At 40.7% G+C, this 13049-nt stretch overlaps 1 protein-coding gene across 1 annotated transcript; it reads left to right on the forward strand.

The window, feature by feature from the left end:
* Window positions 1–9794: 9794 nt before the first annotated feature.
* LOC126079147 (olfactory receptor 52K2-like) lies at window positions 9795–10733 on the forward strand. Its single transcript, XM_049890070.1, has one exon. It carries the CDS (start codon window positions 9795–9797, stop codon window positions 10731–10733), a length of 939 nt encoding a protein of 312 aa, XP_049746027.1.
* Window positions 10734–13049: the final 2316 nt, after the last annotated feature.

Here is a 13049-nt window from a genome sequence, read left to right on the forward strand (position 1 = left end):
AATATATTGTGAGACGTTTGGCAGACATACCCCTGGCTATTATATCCATTTTTTTTTTCTATTTTACGTATGATGTTTATAATAAGCATAATATTTTAAAGCCAAATACATGAGCTTTCAATGTTATAAACTATTTTCCTGCCATATTCTGTATCATAGTTGAATTACTTCTAACGATAAAAAAAAATTGCAATCAACAGAATTCTCAGATGTAAAATCATCATGCATGACTTGATTATTACTGAATTATGACTGATTCTGTAATAAGGCTCATTTTATTTCTATCCTAGATTATTATATCATCTTAGTTTTGGCATCTGGATAGTTGAAGATTTATTTTTTTGTGTTTTTTTTCAAAAATTTCTGAGTTTCTTCAGTTTGTATTTCTTTTGCAGTAATGTCATTTATAACCTTGTTAGTATTGAAGATCTTAGTAGTTATGGGCTTTACAGATTGTCACAGTTAATAAAGACAGATTTAAGCTTTGCAGGTAAATTTTCTTATATAGTATTCCCATCTTTCCATTTCAACTTTTTCTGACACCCTTCTAATTTGTTTCGTGGCTGTCATTTCCATGTAGAAGTATTTTATTTTAATTAGTGTCTTAGTTATCAAGGGATGCTTTAATAGAAATACCACAAACAGATGGCTTCAACAAACAGGAGTTTATTCTCTCACAGTCTACAAGTCCAAATTCAGCCCCAGGGGAAGGTTTTGTCTCTCTATTGGCTCTGGAGGACAGCCCTTGTCATCAATCTTCCCCTGGTCAAAGAGTTTCTCAGCCCAGGAACCCTAGGTCCAAATGCTGTGTTGTTCTCTTGGCTCTCGTTTCTTGGTGGTATGAGGTCCCCATGTCTCTCTGCTCACTTCTCTCTTTTATATCTGAAAAGAGTTTGGCTTAAGATGCTATCTAATCATTATAACTGCCACTAATCCATCTCATTACATCATAGTGATAGAATTTACAACACATGGGGAAATCACATCAGATGACAAAATGGTAGACAATCATACAATACTGGGAATCATGGCCTAAAGAAGTTGACACATATTTTGGGGGGACACAATTCAATCCATGACAACTAGTTGACAAATTTATCCATCCAGCAGGATAATTCAAATATTTGATCAGGTTATATATCATATTATTAAGGATATTGAACTCTTTACCCAGTAGCAATAATTACAGGACTCTTTTTGTTTACCAAAATTGTCAGTGCTGGTTTGGCCATTAAAACCAAATAAAGGGAAAAATGATATACTGAGAGACAAATTTATAATGGTTCATAAAATCTTAAAATTTCTAAAGCAGTGATAAATGTTTTAACTCCTACAGAAGGTCATGAACATGTAAACAAATGAGTGGGGTTATCATCAAAATTGAGTAAATGGCCCTGAAATGGACTGGCTATCCCAATACCTCAAGGAAAGCAGCCCTCTACATGAAGTTCTGACATGTCCTCTCCCTCTGGATCTTACACCACTAATCATGACTCCCTGTTATTTAGGCTGGGCTTTCAACCTCTTCTCATTTTTTCATCTAGATCACTCCCCAGGATAGATTGAGATTTTGTTTGGGGTACTACCTGTATAAAATTGGAAGTAAGATTTAAGTGTATGCAATCACATAAGTAGATAGTAGAGAACAAAACAAAGACCACAATCAGATTCCAGCATTTCTACCTCCATGGAATAGGACAAAAATGAAGAATGACATGAAAGAATTTGCCTCCTTCTTAAAAGCTTTTTTTTTTTTTTTCAAAAGCTTAGTGTGCTAAAGCAAAAAAAAAAAAAAAAAAATAGACTTAAAAGCAGGGTTGGCCACAAGCCTGAGGAAATGTGGAATTTGATAAAAGGTTGAAGAAGCCAGTGAAAGTTACAGGTAGGCTGTCTGTCCATAAACAGTAGAAGCAGAAGGCTGAATTAAAACTATTAAAGGGGACGAAGTCATGCATATATTGCCTCTAAGATTGCAAAGCTCCCAATTTTCTAAAAAGGTTAGTCTACAAAATGTACTTGTTGTTGTTAGGTGCAGTCCAGTCAGTTCAGACTCATAGCGACCCTATGTACAACAGAACGAAACACTGCCTGGTCCTGTGCCATCCTCACAATCATTGCTATGTTTGCGCCGATTGTTGCAGCCACTATGTCAATCCATCTCATTGAGGGTTTTCCTCTTTTTCAATGACCCTCTACTTTACCAAGCATAATGTCCTTCGCCAGGGACTGGTCCCTTCTGATAACATATCCAAAGTATGAGAGATGAAGTCTTGCCATCCTTGCTTCCAAGAAGAACTCTGGCTGTACTGCTTCCAAGACAGATTTTTTGTTCTTTTGAAGTCCATGGTATATTCCATATTCTTCACCAGCACCATCATTCAAAGACATCAATTCTTCTTCAGTCTTCCCTATTCGTTGTCCAGCTTTCGTATGCATGAGGCAATTGAAAATATCATGGCTTAGTCCTCAACACTTTAAGATGTCTTTTGCAGCAGATTTGCTCAATGTAATGCATCATTTGATTTCTTGACTGCTTCTTCAATGGGTATTGATTGTGGATCCAAGTAAAATGAAGTCTTCGAGAACTTCAATATTTTCTCCACATAGAATGATGTTGCTTATTGGTCTAGTTGTGAGGATTTTTTTTCTTTATGTTGACCAGTGTAATCCATACTGAAGGCTGTAGTCTTTGATCTTCATCAGTAAGTGCTTTAAGTCCTCTTCACTTTCAGCATACAAGTTCATGTTATCTGCATATTGCAGGTTGTTAATGAGTCTTCCATCAATCCTGATGCCATGTTCTTGTCATATAGTCCAGCTTCTCAGATTATTTGCTCAGCATATGGGTTGAATAAGTATGGTGAAGGATACAACCCTGATGCACACCTTTCCTGATTTTGAACCATGACGTATTCCCTTTTTCTCTTCAAACAACTGCCTCTTGGTCTATGTATAGGTTCCGCAGGAGCACAAGTAAGTGTTCCGAAGTTTCTATTCTTAGAATTGTTATCCATCATTTGTTATGATTCACACAGTTAAATACCTTTGCATAGTCAATAAAACACAGGTAAACATCTTTCTGGTATTTTCTGCTTTTAGCCAAGACCCATCTGACATCAGCAATTATATATTTAAAAACAATATACCACCTGGAGAGCAAGAAAGGGTTTCTTCAAATAATGGTGGAATGGGAAGATCTAAAGTTTGGAGTAGATGATGTATTTTGAAAAAGTTTGGAGACAGATAGAAAGAAGGTCTCCTGTTAAACAGGGACATCAAAAATTAGAAAGATAGAAGAATCGAGAGGGAAGTACTGCCTGAGACCAGGATAACTGGTTTCTTTGGGCATGAAAGGTACATGAGAGCTGGATTCTGCCTTGTGCACTCTGTAGCTTATGCCCCAACCTACCCTATGCCCTCAAAAATTAAACACTCTTCCCCCATCAATCTCTGCTGAGCCTTGGGGTATTCTCCGCAGCAATTACTATTTTCAATTTGTTCTCTGCCATTATTCTGGTTATGCCAGTTTTCTCTGCCTGCCCTTATCTCTTTCCATTGACCTGTGCCACTGTGTTCCCTTTTACCTCTAAGTATTGCCCTGGTGGTGCAGTGGTTAAGAGCTAAGGGCTGCTAACCAAAAAGTTGGCATTTCGAGTCCACCAGTCACTACTTGGAAACCGTATGGGGTAGTTCTATTCTGTCCTATAGGGCTGCTATATGTATATATTTTTCCCCTGCACTGTAACTTTTGGTTATTCTTCCCAACTCTGTCTTTCAGTCCTGTCTGGGTTCTCACAACCTTAGCCTATGTCACCTTACCCTACTACTTGGTCATGTGATCTAAACTTGGGTCTCTTTTAATGTTAACCACAAACTGCTTAACTCAGCATGTGTTTTCTCAACATTTGTCATGGTCTTTCCCTAACCCAGCTTGGATATCTTCCTCCTTGACTATTCCCAAAACCAGTTTGTGGTACCTCAAGTAAGAATTACCACCTTCACATGTTCTGTCTCCTTAGCCTAACTCAAACTTTAATAAAGCAAGCCCTGTGTAGAACCCCCCCTGAATCCAATGTGTTACACTTCAGGCAAGAGAGGTGAGTTCTTATCCCTGAGAGGCAAGAGCTAGAATGTCTATTGCAGGATCTGGGTATCTCTATGGGAAGACAGGTGGAAGTGACCAGAGACAGGCTCAACAGGAGCTGTTGGGATGTGTCATGAAGAGTTAGTTCAGGTTAAAGGACACAGGGGTTCCTGTGAAAACCAACTTCCCTTCTCAGGACCTTGGCAGAATAGGTGCTGAGATTAGTCGTAGGAGGAAAGCATCCCTCTTTGCTATTATTATTAATAGTTGATAATTTCTGAGTAAATAATAATGTCATTGTTCCTCAATTATCTCCTTAGATCCTCCCCTAAGTCCTGTGAGGTGGGCAGGACCAGTATTACTGACCACACTGAGTAGATAAGGAAACAGTCCAAGGAATCAGAGGTTAAATGCCTCACCAAGGTCACAAATGGTACTCAATCTAGATTCCCACCCATAGCTCTAGCCACAGCTCTGTCTAGTATGCCACACACCTATCAGAACATAAAATGAAGCAAAACACCAAAAATCAAAACAAAAATAGATTATAGATAGCCTTGACTAGTTATGATTGAAATTCACCTTTATGTCACAATGAAAAAGTACACACAATAGGCATCTCTAAGGAAACTCTATTTCTCGGTTGGCACTGCAAGAAAGGAAGGTGAGGATGGGGAGAGGCACAAAGATTACTGAAACCAGAATACATTCTGCCTCAAGGGCGGCATGACTGAAAGGCACACAATGGGGAGAGAGTAGGGTCTGCAGGAAGTCAGGGGCTGGAACCCCAGAAGACTGAAGACTGGGGCAGAGAAGTCCCCTGGAGTCACCCCTAGAGAAGAAACCAGGCCCTTCAGGATGTTCTTCAGGGACAGACACTGCTGTTTTCTTTTTGTTTTGGGAAACGAATATGATAATAAATCAGGCCTCTCTTTTCAACTCTCTCCCACCCTTCTCTCACTAAGAGAGGTACAGTGCATTCTTTTTTTCCTGAAACCTACTGAGCATGTCAAGAATTAAGCCTTACGTCGAGGGGTGAGAATACCTTGGGCCAAGAGTGGTAGGGGAGTTGACACAGATGGGAGAGGGACAAGCAAACCAGAAGTACTGATGCTGGGATCCAATGGCTCCTACAAACAAGCAAAAAAAAAAAACAAACGCTTTGTCTGCTGCATGGATCCAAACTTATGACGACTGTAAAAGGTAACATAGTGGCACAGATCAACGGAAAGAGATAAGGGCTGGCAGAGAAAACTGGCATAACCGGAATAGTAGCAGAGAACAAGTTGAAAATAGTAATTGCTGTGGAGAATACCCCAATGCTGAGCAGAGACCTGAGGGGGGAAGGGTGTTTAATTCTGAAGGCATAGGGTAGGTTGGGGCATAAGCCACAGAGTGCACAAGGCAGAGTCCAGCTCTCATGTACCTCTCATGCCCCAAAAAACTACTTATCCTGGTCTTAGGCATTGCTTCACTCTTGATTCTTCTTTCCTTCTAATCTTTGGATGTCCTTATTTAACAGGAGGCCTTTTTTTCTATCTCCAATCTTCTGCAAATACTTCATCTTCTCTAAACTTCACATCTTCCCATTCCACCATGATTAGAAGAAACCCGTTACTGCTCTCCAGGTGGTATATTGTGCAAAGGCAGGGGATGAGCACATTTCTCCAGAATGGAAGTCATTCAGGCATTCATTTAAAAAAGCACCTATTGATTGCCAACCACATTAAGTGAAGTCTGTGAATACAGAAACGAATAAACTCAGCCTTTGTATTCAAAGCGCCCACAGGCCAGTGAATGGACAAACACATGCATTGGTAGGTAACACAGATCTACTCTCATTGTGTTACTGAGTGTAAAGAATTAGTGACTCTTCATTGAGATGAATGAGAAAATCTGCCAGGAGGATTCTGAGAGAGCTTCACCAAGAAGGTGACAGGATCTTGGCTAGGTAAGAAAGGGGCAGAGGAAAGCATTCCAGAGAAATAGCTACAAGCATGGCTATTTCAAGAAATGGCAGGCAACCCAGTGTGGTTCAACCTATGATGCATATTTAGGGGGATGGCAGGAAGTGAAGCTAACATTTAGTCAGGAAGAAGTCTGCAAACATGTTTAGTGGTTTTCATTTTTCTTGTAGCAATAGTATCTCATAAATAGTTTTTAGCAGAGAAGTAAAATATGTGTTCTGTCATACTGAAGTTCGGGGGGGTTGTTGGTGAAAAACTAAAGCTGAAGTTTTAACAGTGACACAGGCAAGAGATGATAAGATGTGAATTAGGGAAGGCACAAAGGGCACAAGAGAAGTGTGAGAGACAATTCAGAGACAGGATCAAGGGGCATCATCATTGACTAGAAAGGAGCTCCTCAAGCTCTAGCATCTGTCAGAGGGCGGTTTGGCTGCAGCAGAGTGAAGAAGGAAGGTGGAAGATGAGGCTGAAGAAGTGAGCAGGACCTATACTGGACGAGATTTTCTAAGCCAGTGTTGGGAGTGTGCGTTCCATTCTAAGTGCAATGCTAAGTCCATGAAGATTTTAAACAAGGCCTGGCATGGTATAATTTGCTTTTTAAAATGGCCTCTTTGATTGTAAATGTGGAAGTTATTGTGTTGGTGAATGTTTTGGTATGTTTATTTTCACCACAATAAAAAAGAAAATAAAAATAAAATGGTCTCTTTGGCTGCAGTATAGAGAATTGATTATAGGACCAAGATTCAGGCCACGGAGACCAATTACGAGGCACTGTACCCTGGCTGTGCAATGGTTAAGAACTTGGCTGCTAATCCAAAGGTCGGCAGTTTAAATCCACCAGCTGCTCCTTGGAAACCCTATGGGGCAGTTCTACTCTGCCCTATAGGGTCGCTATGAGACAGAATTGACTTGATGGCAAGAGGTTTGGTTTTTTTTTTTTTAGTAGTTGAGATGAAAGATGATGAGGACCTAATTAAGAGCAGTGGCAGCGGACAGGAATAGAAAGGGGAGTGAAACATATTTTGTAGCTTGAGAGGATTTATTAATGAATGGATGTGAAGAATGAGGGAAAGAATGAAATCAAGGATTACTCTCAGGTTTCCAATGGGTGGCAGTAATATTTGAGATGGGAAAGGCAGGCGATGAAACAGTTTGTGAGTTTAAGGGGTGTTAGCTAGAGGAATAGATAAGGCCAAGGAATGAAGGACTGTGCTAATGTTAATCAGCATAAATTTTTACACCAACTGCTCTGACAGGAATCAGAATAGAGGGTCCCAGACGGAGTGGAGAAAAATGTAGGAGAAAATTCTAACACATACACACACGCGCGCACACACACACACAAAGACCAGACTTACTGGTCTGAGAGAGAGGGATGAAACCCAGAGAGTATGGCTCCTGGACATCCGTATAGCTCAGTAATAAAGTCACTCCTGAGGTTCACCCTTCGGCCAAAGATTAGACAGACCCATAAAACAAAATGAGACTAAATGGGCGCCCCAGCCCAGGGGCGATGACAAGAAGGCAGGAGGGGATAGGTAACCTGGCAACAGGGAATCAAAGGTCAAGAAGGCCAGAGTGTTGACATGCTGTGGGGTTAGCAACCAATGTCTCAAAACAACATGTGTATTGTTTAATGAGAAACTAATTTACTCTATAAACTTTTATCTAAAGCACACACACATACACAGACACAAAAAAAGATGGACTTTTTAGAAAAAGAGACAGATTTGCATGGGAGGAGGGTGATAGTAATGACAAATAGCATTTATACTATGCTTTACCGTTTGCTAAGTCCTTCTCACATGTTTTATCTTTCCTCACTAAAACTCTGTAAGATGGGCATGGGAGATGTCTTTATTGATTATATCTATAGACAAGGAAGTTCAGACCTTAAACATATAAATGGCTCATGTCAGTTTCTACACAGAGAAATGAATTTGAACTTTCTTTCTTCTAACTTGAACATGTTGGACACGAATTGTCTGTGAAACTACAAGATTGAGGCAGCAGGTGTATGATTTATGACATTAAGGCAGGAAATCAGAGTTCTCAGGGTTCAAATCTAATCTGTGATATTTACTTTACCAGTCATGTGATTGTCAGTAAGTCACTTAACCTGTAGTTATCCCAATTCAGAAAAGGGCCCAGCATTTACTAAGTACTTTCTATGTCCCAAGATTTGTCCTAAGTTTTTGTTCACAGCCATTATTTTTAGAGCAGTTTTAAGTTTACAGAAAAATTGTGCAGAAAGTATAGCAAATTTCCATCTATCCCTTCTGTCTCCTGAACTCTGTTTCTCCTGTTGTTATCTTGCATTCCTGTGGTAGATTTGTTGTAATTAATGAACCAATTTCAATGTGTTACTATTAAATAAAATCCATAGTTTATATTAGGGTTCGCTCTTAGGGGTGTACAGTCCTAAGGATTTATACTGAAGTATAATGTCATGTGTCCACCATTACAGTGTCACACTGAATAGTTTCAGTGCCTCCAAAGTGCCTGTGCTTCACCTGTTCATCCCTCCCAACTTCTCCCCTGAACTCTGATCTTTTTACTGTCTCTATCATTTTGTCTTTTCCAGAATATCATATATTGCAATCGTATAGTACATAGCCTTTACAGTTTGGCTTCTTTCACTTACAATATGTATTTAAGGTTATTCTGTGTCTTTTGGTACTTTCATAGCCTGTGTCTTTTTGTAGCTGAATAATACTCCATTGCACGGATGCTCCAGAGTTTGTTTATCCATTCACCTTCTGAAGGACATCTCAGTTGCTTCCAATTTTGGGCAATTATGAATAAAGCTGTTATAAACATTCGTGTTCAAGTATTTATGTGGACATACATTTTCAACTCAATTGGGTAACTACCTAGAAGTATGGTTTCTGGATCTTATGGTAGGTCTATGTTTAACTTTGTAAGAAAATACCAGATTGTTTTCCACAGGGACTGTACCATTTCATATTCCCATCAGAGAATTCCTTTTTGTGTACATTCCCACTAGGAGCGAATCAGAGTTCCTGTTGCTTCATATCCTTGCCTGCATTTGGTGTTGTCAGTATTTTGAATTTTAGCCATTCTAATCAGTGTGTGGCATAGTGGTTAAGTGCTATGGCTGCTAACCAAAAGGTCGGCAGTTGGAATCTACCAGGTGCTCCTTGGAAACTCTATGGGGTAGTTCAACTCTGTCCTCTAGGTTTGCTATGAGTTGGAATCGACTCAACGGCAATAGTTTTTTCTTTTTTTAAAGCGTATTTATTTTTACGTACAGCTTGACATTTCAGGACAACCCCCCTGCCTGAAAACACACGCCTCCTTTCAAAATTTGGACTATACGTTGAGTTGGGAGGCAATAGGGAGACCATGAATATTTTTGGATAAAAATTTAACTTAAGCCAAAATTTACATCTTTTATAAGGCTGCCTTTGGCATCATGAAGAAAACAGAAAGCTCTCCCTCCATTCTATTGTATTGTGGTTCTAGCTTTATTGGGATTTAATATCTTAGTCACCAAATGACTTCATAAGTACCTAGAGGGCAGGAAACATGACTTATTACGTTTCTCCATGGACATTGGGATTATTTTCCAATTTCTTTTACGGTCTAGAAATGGGAACAAGTGCTAATACTTCCACATGGGTGATGAGAGTTTGAACTTGAACCCTGTGCTTCTGCTGACCCTAGATACTCTCTAGGAATCCTGTGGAAGTAGGCAAGAAAGAAGAGAATTCCCAGTGGATATGTCAGCCTCCAATATGACCTCAACTCATCCAGCTGCCTTCTCGTTGATGGGGATCCCAGGCCTGGAGCACCTGCACATCGGGATATCCATCCCCTTCTGCTCAGCGTATACACTGTCCTTGCTAGGCAACTGCACCCTGCTCTTCATCATCCGCTCTGATGCAGCCCTCCATGAGCCCATGTACCTCTTCCTGGCCATGTTGGTAGCCATTGACCTGGTCCTGTCCTCTACAACAGTGCCCAAAATGCTTGCCATATTCTGGTTCAGGGATAGGGAGATCAACTTCTATGCCTGCCTGGTTCAGATGTTCTTTCTTCACTCCTTCTCCATCATGGAGTCAGCAGTGTTGCTGGCCATGGCCTTTGATCGCTATATGGCCATCTGCAAGCCCCTGCACTACACCATGGTGTTGACTGGGCACCTAATCACCAGGATTGGCATGGCTGCTGTACTCCGAGCTGTGACACTAATGACCCCTTTCCTGCTCAAACTCTTCCACTATTGCCGAGGCCCAGTGATTGCCCACTGCTACTGTGAACACATGGCTGTGGTAAGGCTGGCCTGTGGAGACACATGCTTCAACAATATCTATGGCATTGCTGTGGCCATGTTTATTGTGGTATTGGATCTGCTGTTTGTTATCTTATCTTACATCTTTATCCTTCGGGCAGTTCTACAGCTTGCTTCTCAGGAGGCTCGCTATAAGGCATTTGGGACATGTGTCTCTCACATAGGTGCCATTCTAGCCTTCTACACACCTGTGGCCATCTCATCAGTCATGCATTGTGTGGCCCGCCGGGCTCCTCCCCATGTCCACATTCTTCTTGCTAACTTCTATCTGCTTTTCCCACCCATGGTCAACCCTATCATCTATGGTGTCAAGACGAAGCAGATTCGTGAGCAAGTCATAGGACTATTCCTAAGAAAGGATGTGTAAATGGAGGGCATGGGCTGTGTGGAGCGGTATAGGACAGTTCCAATGTTGCATAATAGCAAGTGGAGGGTTGCCAGAATCTCCATGTTTACTTATTTCCCAGTATAATGAAAAAAATAAATGGTGTCCTGAAACTCACAATTTTCTAATCAGGACTCACAGGTTTGTGTCCCTTCATAGCCTCTGGACTCGAGTTGGTGATTTTGCTGTCTCTTTACAGAACCCTCCCTCTTGTCAGATTCTTGACCCAATATCTTCTGGCGAGCTCACCTAGAGACACAAAAATATTTCCAAGTTCATTTATTTAAGAGAAGACTGTGAGAATCTGAGTTTCTATCCCAAGTAACTGGGAACTTGGTGAACTCACCACCTGAGAGAGGACCAGCATTACATCTGATGCAGGAATCTCTCCTTAGTCACTCTGACAGTTGATGTTCAACTTTTGCCTAAACACTCCTGTGTTGGGGAGTTTACAACCTTCCAGTGCTACCGATTCCAAGTCAGACAACTCTGCTTGTTGGAAAATTATTTCTTCACTTGAACCAACCTACAGATTTTTTGATTTCTTCTTTTGAGCTCTCCATGTTCACGGATAATCCTTCTCATTAAGCACTTTGGATAAGACATGTCCTTGACATCTCTTTGTACATCATACAACTCTTTTTTTGCACATAGACATATTTTATACCTTTAACAAGGATGTGAGTTCCTCAGTTACTAATTCTCCACTAAATATTGAGCATTAAGAATGTGCTAATTCCTTGCTCAGTATAGGTGACACACAGGCTGCTAAGGCAGGGATGCCACACCTATGTTTCTGTTCTGAGACAGAGAAAGAAATGATAATCACAACGCATTGTGATCTCTGAACTTCCCACCCAGGGGCCCAGCATAGTGGAAGAAATGTTATGGAAAAGCAAATGGGAGATGGGAATATTGACATGTGTTTTTCTCTTTCTCATGCAAAACCAGATACTAGAGAATTCTTAATGTTAATGCTGACAAGTGCAGCTTTACTGCTCACACAAGCCCTCACACACCATCTTCCGCAAGTGCATTCTTCTACATTTATCTTGTGACCTTTTTCTTTCCACAGAGACTACTGTTTATAAGTTATAAACTTATGTCTATGTCCATATGTACATCTATATCACCTCTCTATCTTATTTAGCCTTGAAAGATGATCTCTAAGCCCGTGTCAGCTGGGGTGTAGAAATTTGGGAGCTGTGGAAGCTTAGGAGGTGAAGGGAGTGGCAAGAACCTAAACTTCTCCTTTCCCTTGTTTCCCACCTCTGTTCTCATGATTTCCTCTGACACTAACACAAATACTCCAGGGTAATGATACTCTACTTCTAGCTCCTTTGTAGTCACAATCCCTTGCTTGTTTCTTCTGTGCATAGCTGGGGCAGGTTGGAAGCTTATAAAACCTTTACATACTAACAACATATAAGCATAGTTGTTAGCTACCGTCTAGTCAGCCCTCGACTTATGGTGGCCTCATGCACAACAGAATGAACCACTGCCCAGTCCGGTGCCATTGCCATGAACGCACATGGATCAGACTGTTGTGAGCCATAGGGTTTTCTTTGGCTGATTTTTGGAAGTGGATCATCAAGTCTTCTGCCTTTCTTCCTAGCCTGTCTTAGTCTGGAATCTCTGTTGAAACCTGTTCAGCGTCATAGCAATATGCGAGCCTCCAGTGGCAGACAGGTGGTGGCTGTGCGTGGGGTGCATTGGCCGGGAATCAACTGTGAGTGTCCTGCATGGAAGGCCAGAATTTAAAAAAAGTGAACAATCACTGCCCCCTGATTTTCAATCCTTTACCCAATCTCCTTAGTATCAATATTTTATGGTTACCTTCTTCCCTGAGTTTCACGTATGCCATTCAGATCCTCTGAAATGAAATTTCCTAAAGTCGTTCCCTTGTCTCCTCCTTCCTGCTCCCTGTTAACCCTATTATTAGAAGGAGATATGGGATATTGGACAACCATTTGTCTATTTAAATTGGGGTATAACCTGGTTTGAGGACTTCAATTCCAGTGGACAGTAAGGTCTCATTTCAAGACTCATTAGATTAAGATTTATCACATATTGCCTCCATCTTTTTCTGGGAAAGTAAAAGGACTGGAAAAGCTTGCCAACGCAATCGAAATTTTCTAGACCTTTACTAACAGAATTGTAGACTGTCTTCAAGAAGGTGTTAGAGTATAACATAATTTCTGGAAATTGTGCTTTATGACACTGTCAAAGAGACATTAGAAATTATCTGCCAAAAGGGTGGAGGATTGAAATTTTACTTCTTGTGGTCTGTATGCTTGT

The sequence above is a fragment of the Elephas maximus genome, chromosome 7, assembly GCF_024166365.1.
Source record: "Elephas maximus indicus isolate mEleMax1 chromosome 7, mEleMax1 primary haplotype, whole genome shotgun sequence".
Lineage (NCBI taxonomy): Eukaryota > Metazoa > Chordata > Mammalia > Proboscidea > Elephantidae > Elephas > Elephas maximus.

Bases quoted from the DNA above. Each gene is read 5' to 3' on its own strand.
- LOC126079147 (XM_049890070.1), top strand. From the start codon at position 9,795: ATGTCAGCCTCCAATATGACCTCAACTCATCCAGCTGCCTTCTCGTTG.